Raw genomic sequence first — 10,961 nt, 5'->3', positions numbered from 1 at the left:
GGCCGCGCCGGGCGCCCAAACTCGTGCGTCGCGCGGCCGTGCATGCTAGGAGACAAGGCGCCGCTGCCGCCTCAAATTAACAACTTTAACCTGCCGACAAATCTGGAGCCGTCCTTGCACCTCACCACACCGGTCCCTTTACACCCCCCCCACACTCTCATACACACCCAGGCCGCCCCCAAAAAGAAGAAGAAGGCCGCCGCCGCGCCGCTGCCGCCCGACAAGGCGGCAGCCCTGGAGCTGGTCAAAGGGCTGTACATGCGCTGGCAGGCGCCCGTTGAGACGCTGGGCCGCGCGGGGCGCGCGTTCGACGGCCTAGAGGCTCTGCTGGGCGGGGCGGGGTTCGAGCTGGAGGGGAGCATCTGGAAGCGCCAGGTGCGCGCGGGCAGCTGAGGAGGCAGGGGGCAGTCCAGGGAAGGAGGGTGGGGACGCTTGGCTTTAGCTGCGGGCCGCGGCAACGGGTGGTGCCAGTGCGGGCCCGCACGGGCAAGGCCACATCAATCCCACCATTCATGCCGCTCCACCAAGCGCATGTTCACATGCCCACGCACACACACACACGCACGAGTGCACGCGCGCTTACACACACACACACACACATACACACACACACACACACGAACACCCACACACACGCTCCGCCCTCCAACCCCATCACCCCACCCCCACCCCACAGGGCTGGAACCAACTGGACGAGCTGCGGAAGAAACTGGAGGACCTCAAAGAGCTCCGCGACCTGGTCAGGTCCCTTGGCCGCGGCGGCGGCTGGGGCCCCCTCCGCCGCGCCCCCGTCCAGCGCCTGGACATGGGCGGCCGCCCCGGCCTGCTGCGCACGGTCCTGGAAGCCCAGGAGACGCGCGGCCTCACCCGCAGCGGCGACATCAGCCGGCTGCTGCCTGCAGAGGCGGCGGTGCTCGCGCGCGGGCGGCGCGTGCGGCAGGCCAAGCTGCTGTTTTACGCGCGGCTGGCCGAGAAGGGGCTGCAGACCTACGAGCGCGACGGCTGGGGGGAGTTTCCCACGCAGATCAACCCCGACAGGCGCGAGATCCGTCCCACCGCGGACCGCGGGCCGATCCTGCTGTGCGTCGACACGAGCGGCAGCATGCGCGGCGCGCGCGAGACGGTGGCCAAGGCGCTCGCGCTGGAGTGCATGAGGGCGGCGCGGGAGCAGGAGCGCGACTGCTACGTCTTCGCTTTCTCGGGGCCGCAGGAGGTGCGAGGGGTTTTTGGGGGGATCCGAGCGGGCAGGCGGGGGCGGCTTGCGGGGGACTGCCGCTCGGCGCCCACTTGCCTTGCGGTCCGGGAAGGAGGGATGTGGCGCTGCGGCTCGGCTGGGGTCGGCAGGCGCGGGGCGGCGACGGCCTTTGAGTGGACGCCCAGGCAGCCCGCAACGGGAAGCCCCCCGCGGGCGGCTTCTGGGGCGCGCTGGCTGTCGGTCAACCTGGGCGCCCGATCACCTTTTTTTTGTTACCTCTTTGTGTCGTAATTTGACTTGTTGTCGATGCAGGTGCGTGAGCTGGAGCTCAATGCTGATATGCGCAGCGTGAACAACCTGCTGGACTTCCTGGAGAAGGTGAGGGGGCGCTGAGGTGGCGGGGGAAGGGCTTGCGGCCCCCTAAAAGAAAAGAGGCTGCTTGAGAGAAGCTGTCCGAACAGGGGAGGGGGTCGCTGCCACGAGGGTTGAACCAAGGGGCCAGACCCTTTCAACGTCACACACTGCGACGCCTGATTGACAGAAAACCTCCCAACCAACCCACTCCCCCAAAACGAAAGCCGCGGCCCCACACAACCAGCGTCCCCCATCTTATTGATGTTAGGTGTTCAATGGCGGCAGTGACTTCAACGAGCCGGTGACGCGCTGCCTCAACCGCCTCACTGACGCGAAATGGGCCAACAGCGACATCCTGCTGGTGTCGGGTGGGCACGGGGCTTGAGGTGGCTGAGGGGACTGAAGGACGCGTGCTCCTGCCGGTGTCGGGTGGGAGGGTATTGAGTGGGCTGTGGGACACGTGTAGACAGCACTGGGTGGCATAGTTGGGGCGTTGCCTCGGATCTGGGTGCTCACTCGTAGGGAGCCCGCTTCACCCCTGTCGCAAGCATGGACCCAGATGCCATCTATCCAGGCGCCTGGGCGACCACGCACTGCCGCCCCGGCGCGGCACTGCCAGCTCCTCCGCTCGCGGGACGTTCGCACAGCTAATCATCCGCGACCGCCGCAACCACCTACTATCACCCTGGCCGCCCCGCCCCCCCCAGACGGCGAGCTGCGCCAGCCTGGCCCTGAGATTATGAGGAAGCTGTCCGGCGCCAAGGAGAAGCTGTCCCTGCGTGTCCACGGCCTCGTCATCGGCAGCCCCGAGAAGCAGCGCGCAGACCCCGCCGTGCTGCGCGCGCTGTGCACCAACTACCTGCCCAACGGCAAGGTGGAGACGCTCGTGTCAGAGTTTGCAAACTGGGCGTCGGTCCAGGTGCGCGGCGAGGGGCGGCGAGGTTGCAGCGGGTGGAGAGCCTGTGCAACCGGCTGCTTGGCAGTCGTAGACATCGTGGCATCGAACGCGTCCACGCGCCACCCCGGCTCCTTCAGGGACGAAGCTGCCTGCAGACGCGGCCATCCCCTGGCGCCCCCTGCTGCACACAACGTCACTCCCCGCATCGCATCACACCCCCAGGCTGGCGCCAGCAATTTTAGGAACCGCAGTGTGGCTGTTACAAAACCGCAACCTTTTGCACTAAACAAACTCAAACCGCTCCCCCCAGGCTGACACCAGCATGCAGTATGATTGGGACGATGTGGAGGGCAACACACGCCGCCGCCTCGCCGGCCTCGCGCGAGAGAAGGCGCGCCAGGCGGAGATGCGGCGCCTGCGCACCGCAGAGCGCCGCGGGGGCGGCGGGCCCGACCAGTCGGCGAAGCTAATGGAGGGCGTCATGTCCACTGCGGTCAACAGGGGCAAGAAGCACTGAGGGCGGGACGAGCGCTAAGGGCCCCACGGCAACGGCCACGGCCCCGGCTGGGGCATCCATCCTGTGCCGGCACGCGGCTGGGCGGGGCCGGCGGCGGCGCGTGCTTGCCTTGTTGGGCCAGTGCGGTCGGGTTTGCGGCGCGTAGCGCTGTTGTTAGGGTTGCGGGTATCGACGGGGCCCTATCAGGTTTTGCTGCGCGCACTTGAGGCTGCTCTGGTGCAGGAGACAAGTGGCTTTTGAGGCCGGCTGGGGCGACGCCCTCTGATGCCTCCATCACACACCGCAATGTATATGAGCTCTGAACTGTGGGGGCCTGCTGCTTTCTCGTTTTCAAACACCGTGTGCTGGCCGCCTGCATGCGTGTGCACACATTGCGCGGCACCCCAGGCACAAGCATCATGCCAGATGGTCTTGCTGTTATCTGCGGCTCCTGTGCTGGCGCCCTGCTCAGACAACCTTTGTAACTGGGCGGCAGGCATACACAGAAGGTCGACGTGCACACTCCTGTCACCGGCAGTGACCAAACCCCAGCATTTTACAAGTCTGCGGCAGCTACATACCCTGCTGGTACCGATCTCAAAATCACGGCTATGCAAGGCACGCACAGTGCACATCAGAAGCAGTTGCGAAATCAAAGGGTCAAGCGTCACCCAGCCATGAGCACATCAGCCCCACGGCCGCTGCAAGCCACCAATCCTGGCAGCAACCGCAGCCATTGCCACACCGGGCGCCACTCGCGCGCATGCGCACGCTCCAGGCTGCATTGCAGGCAGAGCCGTCCAGAGGGCCTTTGGAAGGGCAGGGCCCCTGGCCCCGTGCAGGCGCTCGCAATGCCCGCCCGTAACGTATCAGCCACGGGCCCATCTTGCTTACTGGATGGCCAGCTGGGGGTACTGCTTCATGGTGAACTGCACCAGGAGCTCGATGCGCCCCTCCTGGTCAAACAGGGCCAGGTCCAGGCCGCCGAGTTTGACCAGCGCGTCGGCCCCCAGACCGGGGTCCCCCTTGCCAGCGGCGTTGGCCTCCCAGCGGCTGAAGCCGACCTGCGGGCGGAGGCGAGGGGTGGTCGCGGGGGAGCGTGGCGGGGTGGACGGACCGCGATGGCAGCGGCATGCCAACATGGAGTTTGCAGGGGTGTACGGGGGTGGCTCAAGTACCAAAGGCTGGTGATGCAACGCAGCCGATGCATCATGCGTGGACCCCAGCGAGCATGGCAGCAAAGTTGGCTGTGCGAGGCAAGGTGGGCGGCGGAGGGGCCGCGGGCAGCGCACCCTGGCCGCGGGGTTGACTGCGAGGTGCACGATGGAGGTGGCGGACTCGCTCTTCTTCCTGAGGGACGACACCATCTCCTGAGCCTCCTTCAGGCCATAGCTGGTGCCGCTGCCATGCAGGCCCTAAAAGCAGCGGGACAGGCGTGAAAGCGGCGGAAACAAGGAGCAGGGAAGGGTGCGCATCAGATCGGATTTGGAGCGCCCCATGGAAACGAGGCATGCAGGCGCTTGCGCAAGCCTAGCCAGGCCCCTTGCACTGATCAGGCTGTGGCTGGACGCCCATAGAGGAGCTACAGGAAGCCCCGCAGCCACTGGCTGAGAGGGCCCAGGCACAGGCGTGGAAGGCGAGCAGGCGGGCATCCAGGCGGATGACCGGCCGCTCACGTATCCGTCCAGGACCCGCAGGTTGGGGCTGCAGACCGCCTGCAGGCCGGACGCGTCGCAGCCGTCGCTGCCCCACGCGCCGTCCCACGTCTTCAGGGCGTTCATCATCTGGGGGGAAGGTGGCGCGCACGCGCTTGCGGGCTGGGGGTTGGGCTTGACAGCGTCATGGGGGTGCATGGCGTCGGGCGCGCAGGAGCTGGAGCGCCGCGGGAATGATCGGGCTTGACTTCGCGGGATCTTGCAGGCACGGGCAGGTGCCCCTGCAGCGGCTGCACCCCCGCCTCAGCGCCACGTCGTCTGTCGACGGTAGCCCGGACATCACCTGTCGATGCCATCAGCAGCAGCCAAGTAAGGCCCCAGTCGATCTAAGCCCCGCACCTTGTCGTGCTGCGCGGCCTCGTCGCCGCCCGCTGGCGCACTGGACCCGCCGCCCTCCAGCCTCGGCAGCACCTCGGCCCAGAGGTCGGCGGCGTGGCAGGCAGACGGGTCTGACAGCAGATCCTGCGCAGTCGTCGGTGGGTGTGGACGAGCTGAAGTGGGCAGGGGTATTCGTTGGGCAGTGCTGGGTAGGGCAGGAATGTGGAGTTGGCGGCCGCGTTAGGCTGACAGGCAGGCGTGGAGGGCATCGTAGCAAACAGGCCGTCGCACGCTCGCAATATGGCTCTATGCATGGAAGCTGTGCTCCCACGCATGCCACCGTTAGAGTCATCCCCCCCAGAAAACACAAGTCTGCCGAGCAGATCGCCCCGCAAGGTAACCAGGCTGTGTAAGGGGAGCGGGAATGGCGATAGCAGCTGCAACGGCCCGACGCCAACGAAACCGTGGCCATGGCCCACCTTCTTCTCCTCCTGCGTCATCTGCCGCACCACGCGGGTGGCGCAGATGCGCCCCTCATCATCGAATACAAGCTGCTTCAGGCTCATGCCGCGGCTGCGGTTGGGGAGACGCCGCGCAGGGTTTCTCGCTTGCCTGGGGTGCTGAGGGCCGGCTCTCGCGGCGCATGCCGGGGGAAAGGGCTGGGGGCACGCACCCGTGGTGGGCGCCGCTGGCGCTAATGCGCGCTGCCAGGGACGTGCCCCTGTATAAATAGGCCCCGCCTGCGCCCTGTGCTCCTGACCCCTTGATATCGCTGCACCCTTGGCTGCCCGGCTATTTGATGCCACCAAGCGCAACACCACACACATACACACACGTGCACACACTCTCTCTCTCACATACACAAGTACACACACACACACAGCTCTCCCCCTCTCGCTCCCCCCTCCCCGCATGCACCCCCTGCTTGACCCACCTGGGCTGCCCCTGCTCCCCGTTGTTGTCACTGTACTCCCAAGCCACCGCTGCAAACGCGGTGCGCTCTTCAGGGTTGGAAGCCACCGCCACGGCGTCGTAGCGGCGGTGCGCCAGGCGCCCGTGCTGGCGTTGCATCGCGGCCACAACGCTGTCAGCGCCTTCGCAACGCGTGTGTGCGGGGCGAAGATGGGGCCGGGGCAGGCAGCGAGGTTGGCGTGTGGTCGAGAACCCGGGGTGCTGCTGTAATGAACGCCGTGCACGCTTGGCCCAAGAGCCCGCCTGCCGAGCGCCGTCAATCGCGCCCGCGGCAGCCTGTTTGAGCCGCCGCACGCGCGAACAAGGGGACCACGCGCTGTCTCGCACATGTGCGGACAGCGCCAGCGCCCGCGTCACGTGGGGCGGGGGGTGGGGGGGCTGCATGTGGCAGTGATGCTCTGGCGCACCTTTAAGCTCCTGCCTAAAGACGACGCCATCCGGCTCGAAAAGGACGCCTGGGGAGAGCAGCTCTCGCAGCTTGGCCTCACTGCCGGGCCCGGCGCCCCACGCGCCGACAAAGGCGGCGGTGGCGTCGATCAGCTGCTTGGAGGACATCGCGTTGTGGAAGGCGCGCGTCGAGGCGGCGCGGGCGCGGGGCGGCGGCGTGGGGCGCGTGGCGCGAGGGGGGAGGGCCTGCCGGGGAGGAGGGGCGGGGCGCCGTGACGGTGGGTACGTGAGGCGTCGGTGATGAGTTGGGATTGGGCTTGTTGTGGCTGCCAGGGCGTTTGCTTGTCCGCCAAGCGGCTCGCACCCGCTGCCAGACCCAACGCGCGGCTGCGCTGCATTGGCGCGCGCACCTTGGAAGCCGTGCGCAGCAGCAGCGTTCTGGCAAACATCAAGCTGGTGCTTCAATAATTTGGCAGGTATGAAAATCAGCAGCTAGGTTGGGCTTGTGAATGAAGCTTGCCAGAGAGGATCTCGTGGCACCCACGCGTGCACGTGTCGTGCCTGCTGCTGACATCACCTGCGCACATGCGTTTTGTGACTGGCGGCACATTGAGTCCAGCTGGTAACGTTCGCACGTTTAACATGACTTTGAACAGTTGTACCCTATGTACATCACATTATCATAACTGCGAGCGTGCGACTTTTGTTACTTTGAGGCATCGCCGCGTTCTGATCGAGTGTGCGAACTGCCGCGTCCCTGAAACTCGCAAGATATTTGCGAACATGCGGATCCATTGCTGCGATCCCCTGCGCGTCCAGCAACGCGCTGGCTGCGGGCAGTTGCAGCTGCCAGCTCGAGCTGGGGTCGCTTCGAAAGCCGCCGCACCTCTCCGGCACCGCGGCGGCGTCGCAGCCGCTGCGCCTCTTGCAGAGGGCCTCTCGCAGTCCCAGCAGACCCTGCAGCCTGCAACGCTTTCGGACATGGCAATTGTATCACGGCGTGCCGCTGTCGCGCTGCTGACCGCAGCACCAGCGCTGGGCGCTGCTTCGAGTGCTGGTGCAGTCCAGGGTTTGACCGCTGGCCGCGTGCCAGGTGAATCACCTTTGTGTGTGAGCAGCTTGCCCGCAGCCACGCGCAGACCGTTTGCTGGCACTGCCCGCCCACTTTTCAAAGTATAGCTTGCCGCGTCGAATCACCTGCAGCACAGCCCTGGCGAACGACGACGAAGGCGGGCCCCGCTGCGCTGCAACCCCAACCTTCAGGCGTCTCTCCTGAGGCCGATGACTCTGGATTTTACACATACAAGCGTCCAGAGGGCAAGTCAGGTAATTGCTACCTGACGTCCACGTGGCTTGCCGCATCAAATGCGTTGACGCAGTCATAATGGGGCCACACTGCTGCTGCGGGTGTGTTGGCATTTGCCTTGCATTGGGCGAGCAGCACGCCATGACCACCTGGGTGACTCCGCTCTCCTACCGTCTGAGTGCCGGGTCGTGACGTCATCTCCTGAACCGCTTCCCGCCCTCCTCCTCCGTCTCCTCCTTGCCCCGGTGCTGCGGCGCAGGCGGCCATGGTGTGGGGTGGACCGAGATCCCGCGGTACAGCTTCAAGGTCCCAGAGGGCTGGGGGGAGACGCCCGTGTCCATAGCAGACCTGGGGGGCACAGAGGTGCGCGGCCTGCTTGCGCCTGCTGGGGCCGAGGTGGTAATGGTGGTGGTTAGGTGGTGGGGTGGTGGTGTCAGGAAGGGGGACAGGAAGACTGGCAGCCGTGTGCATGTGCCACGCGTGCAGGGAAGGCCTGAAGCCTACGCCAGTCAGCTGCCCAGCAGTGCCGCAGGGAGGAGCGGCGGAGTGCTTGCGTCTGCATGCTGGGCGCGTGATCACTCTTGCTCAGATCCACGCCACGTGCCCCGCACCCTCGTGATACCGGCACCCTCGCCCGCCCGCCGGCCGTCCCGCCCAGATGGCGGTGATGCGGTGGCACAAACAAACATTTTTTGCCTGCTCTCCCCCCCTCAGATTGACCTGCGCTTTGCGGACAAGCAGGAGGGCAACCTGATGGTGGTGGTGGCCCCCGTAGCCAGGTGAGCTGCTATGGCTTTTACTCAGGAGGCGCACGCTCATCAGGTCTGAACGACAGGGGCTATCCTCCCCGTAGCTGCAGTTTCGGCGTTAAGGCCCCATCGCCCTGCTGCATGCCCGCGCATTGTCCGGCCGAATTCCAGGGGGGTTCACCGCCGCTGCCTCGCCACACTGGTTTTGGCCACCCCTGCGCGGCCCCGCTCGCGACAGGTTCTCAGACATCCCACCCAACGCCGACGTGCGCATCAACGAGCTCGCGCCCCCCGGCCGTATCTTGTCCGGGTTTGCGCCCGAGCTGTTTGGGTCGCCCCTTGACGAGGAGGACGTCCTGGAGGCGCGCGTGCTGGTCAAGGAGGGGCTGAGCTACTACGAGTGGGCCGTGCGGCCGCACAGGTGCGACGTGTCTGGGAATGGCAGGGGTTGAGGCGAAGAGGCGCGCAGGTGTTGCTGGCGTCTCTTGCAAGGGCGTGAGTATGGTGGGTGGGTGGGTGGTTGGGTGGGCGTGCGTGCGTGCGTACGTGTGCGCACGCACGGTGGGTGAAGTGTGCTTGCTGTTCCAGGCCATGGCTGGTCTCAAAGGTTTGTGCGAAGATTGTGCTGTTGACTTTTCAGGGACTGCCTTATTCATTCAGAACACGGCATGCTGTCACCCACCGTCCTTACCAACTTCAAATCTGTATCTTCAACACCGCTTGTGGTGCAACATCTTCCTCCCTCACCCCATGATCCAGGCTTGTGTCAGCGACAGCTGTGGGCAACCGGTTGCTGATCCTTTCGGTGTCTGCACGGAATGCACACGCGTGGCGCAAGCACGAGAACGTGCTGCGTACCATTCAAAGCTCTTTTGCAGTTCCAAAGCCCGGCGAGGCGTAAATGCGCTCAGTACTGGCGGCGTCTGGCAGGGTCCTGCAGTCGCGATGAAATGCTGTTTGACGCGGGGATGACATGGCTGCGACATGCCTCTTAAAAATTATACGGTAGTACTGAAAATTTTCGCACGCATGCGTTTTGGGACTGTACGAGTATGTGTGCGCGCGGTGGAGTATGCTTGGGATGTGTGAGAGGGTGGTGCTCGTGTTGCATGACACATTGCTGAGAGTGCGTGTTGCTGCGTGTCTGTGCCTGGGACGCTGACAATAAATTTCATGCTCGGGGGACAATGCTGCAGCGCGGAAGCATAATGAATATACTCAATCCTGCTTGTGAGTGGCTTTTGCCAGGCGGTGCTGAAATGTAATCACCGTCGCACCTGAATACAGGCTCCTCTAACAAAGCAAACAGCTTGGATTGTTAGACAGCTGCAGCATTATCAACACTCACATTCAATCTGAAGGGGTGCAGTATCATGTGCAAACTATCGCGCTGGTAAAAGCTATGGGTAATTGTCTCACCTTTCCCACTGTCCCTCTCTCTCCATCTCCACCTTCCCGGCCTGATGCTCCTCTTGCTTCCCCTCTCGCCCCTCCCTTACCGTGGCACCTGCTCTCGCTGCCGCACCTTTACCCTGTCTTGCCCCCGCTCCCGCTCTTGCTCCCTTCCCATTCGCTCTCCCTCTCGCGCTCGCCCAACCCCTCTTCGGCCTGCTGCTCTCGTTCTCTCCCCCCTTTCCGTTGCCGACCCTCACGTGAACATCACCACCTGCTACATCTCTCAGTTCATCGTGCCAATTCATCGATGCTGTGATGTGACTAACGGTTGAAGACAGCGGCGAGTCGCCGACAGGTTGGGCAGGGAGGGCAGAAACAGCACCGGCAGGCTGCCAGCCGGACTGACAGCCGGTGCTGTTTCTACCCTCACCTTTGACATTGCACTCAATTGCACCGATCATTCAGCAGATTTCAAATATTTATCATCCAACTCTCCCAACTTCTGTCACTATTCGCAATGCTTGGTCGTATGCACTGATGCAGAAAACAGCAGGGTCATCGGACTTCTGACGCAAGGGGGACTCCGACTACGCCCCAGGCTCCCGTGAATCACGCAGGTGAGACACGAGCTATTATATTGTTGTTCTCGACGATCCGCAGGGTCGCCGTCGAGACGCCATCACAACCCAACCTGGGCGAGCAGTTTTGAGAGGTGCGTCGGTGCTTCTTGGCTTCACCTGGCTGCAGGATACAGCTATAGCTTACACATGCATGCCTCGCAAGCGCTGTCATATTCTGCCGGGGCTGCGGCGCAGCGCAGCGAGGGCAGTGTTGGCGCACACGCTGCAGCAGGCGCAGTGCTGTTCGGCGCGTGTCTGGGGCTCGTCCACAATTCGTGCGTACGCGGCTCTCCCTGCAAGTGTATGGGCTGGTGGAGTAAGAAGGCGTCCGGCGCGCACACGCGCCGGGGGTATGTCGGGATTCCCTCAAGATCCCGCGGTAGGGTTGGCCTCCTGCGCTGCAAATCAGGCCCGCAACCCGTGCGGTTGTGTAGAGTCCACATTGTGGACCGCCGATAATCAGCCACAGGCGCTGGCTCCGGCCTCGCCTCACGGCATCACGTCCGCCCGGGTTCAATGCCCGAGGGGAACGCGGCGGGGGGGGGGGGGGGGGGGG

At 64.5% G+C, this 10,961-nt stretch overlaps 3 protein-coding genes across 3 annotated transcripts; 2 read left to right on the top strand and 1 right to left on the bottom strand.

Annotated features, from left to right (window-relative positions):
* Positions 1 to 42: 42 nt before the first annotated feature.
* On the top strand, positions 43 to 2,964 carry MNEG_1086 (Protein viaA; the record flags this gene model as incomplete). The annotated part of the gene is made up of 6 exons (XM_014050440.1): positions 43 to 375; positions 677 to 1,213; positions 1,508 to 1,573; positions 1,818 to 1,917; positions 2,257 to 2,468; positions 2,758 to 2,964. The coding sequence occupies 6 exons, from the start codon at positions 43 to 45 to the stop codon at positions 2,962 to 2,964; spliced, it is 1,455 nt and encodes a 484-aa protein (XP_013905894.1).
* Positions 2,965 to 3,833: 869 nt separating this feature from the next.
* On the bottom strand, positions 3,834 to 6,784 carry MNEG_1085 (hypothetical protein; the record flags this gene model as incomplete). The annotated part of the gene is made up of 8 exons (XM_014050439.1): positions 3,834 to 4,007; positions 4,236 to 4,358; positions 4,620 to 4,727; positions 4,998 to 5,120; positions 5,456 to 5,549; positions 5,911 to 6,070; positions 6,356 to 6,581; positions 6,746 to 6,784. The coding sequence occupies 8 exons, from the start codon at positions 6,782 to 6,784 to the stop codon at positions 3,834 to 3,836; spliced, it is 1,047 nt and encodes a 348-aa protein (XP_013905893.1).
* A 532-nt stretch (positions 6,785 to 7,316) lies between these two features.
* On the top strand, positions 7,317 to 9,291 carry MNEG_1084 (PsbP domain-containing protein 4; the record flags this gene model as incomplete). Its single annotated transcript, XM_014050438.1, has 6 exons — positions 7,317 to 7,428; positions 7,599 to 7,661; positions 7,901 to 8,004; positions 8,356 to 8,420; positions 8,629 to 8,811; positions 9,150 to 9,291. The coding sequence occupies 6 exons, from the start codon at positions 7,317 to 7,319 to the stop codon at positions 9,289 to 9,291; spliced, it is 669 nt and encodes a 222-aa protein (XP_013905892.1).
* Between the last annotated feature and the right edge of the window lie 1,670 nt (positions 9,292 to 10,961).

Source organism: Monoraphidium neglectum (assembly GCF_000611645.1).
Source record: "Monoraphidium neglectum strain SAG 48.87 unplaced genomic scaffold scaffold00102, whole genome shotgun sequence".
In the NCBI taxonomy this organism is placed as follows: Eukaryota; Viridiplantae; Chlorophyta; class Chlorophyceae; order Sphaeropleales; family Selenastraceae; genus Monoraphidium; species Monoraphidium neglectum.
The sequence above is the reverse complement of the archived record's forward strand: the minus strand, read 5'-3'. Positions and strand labels throughout refer to the sequence as shown.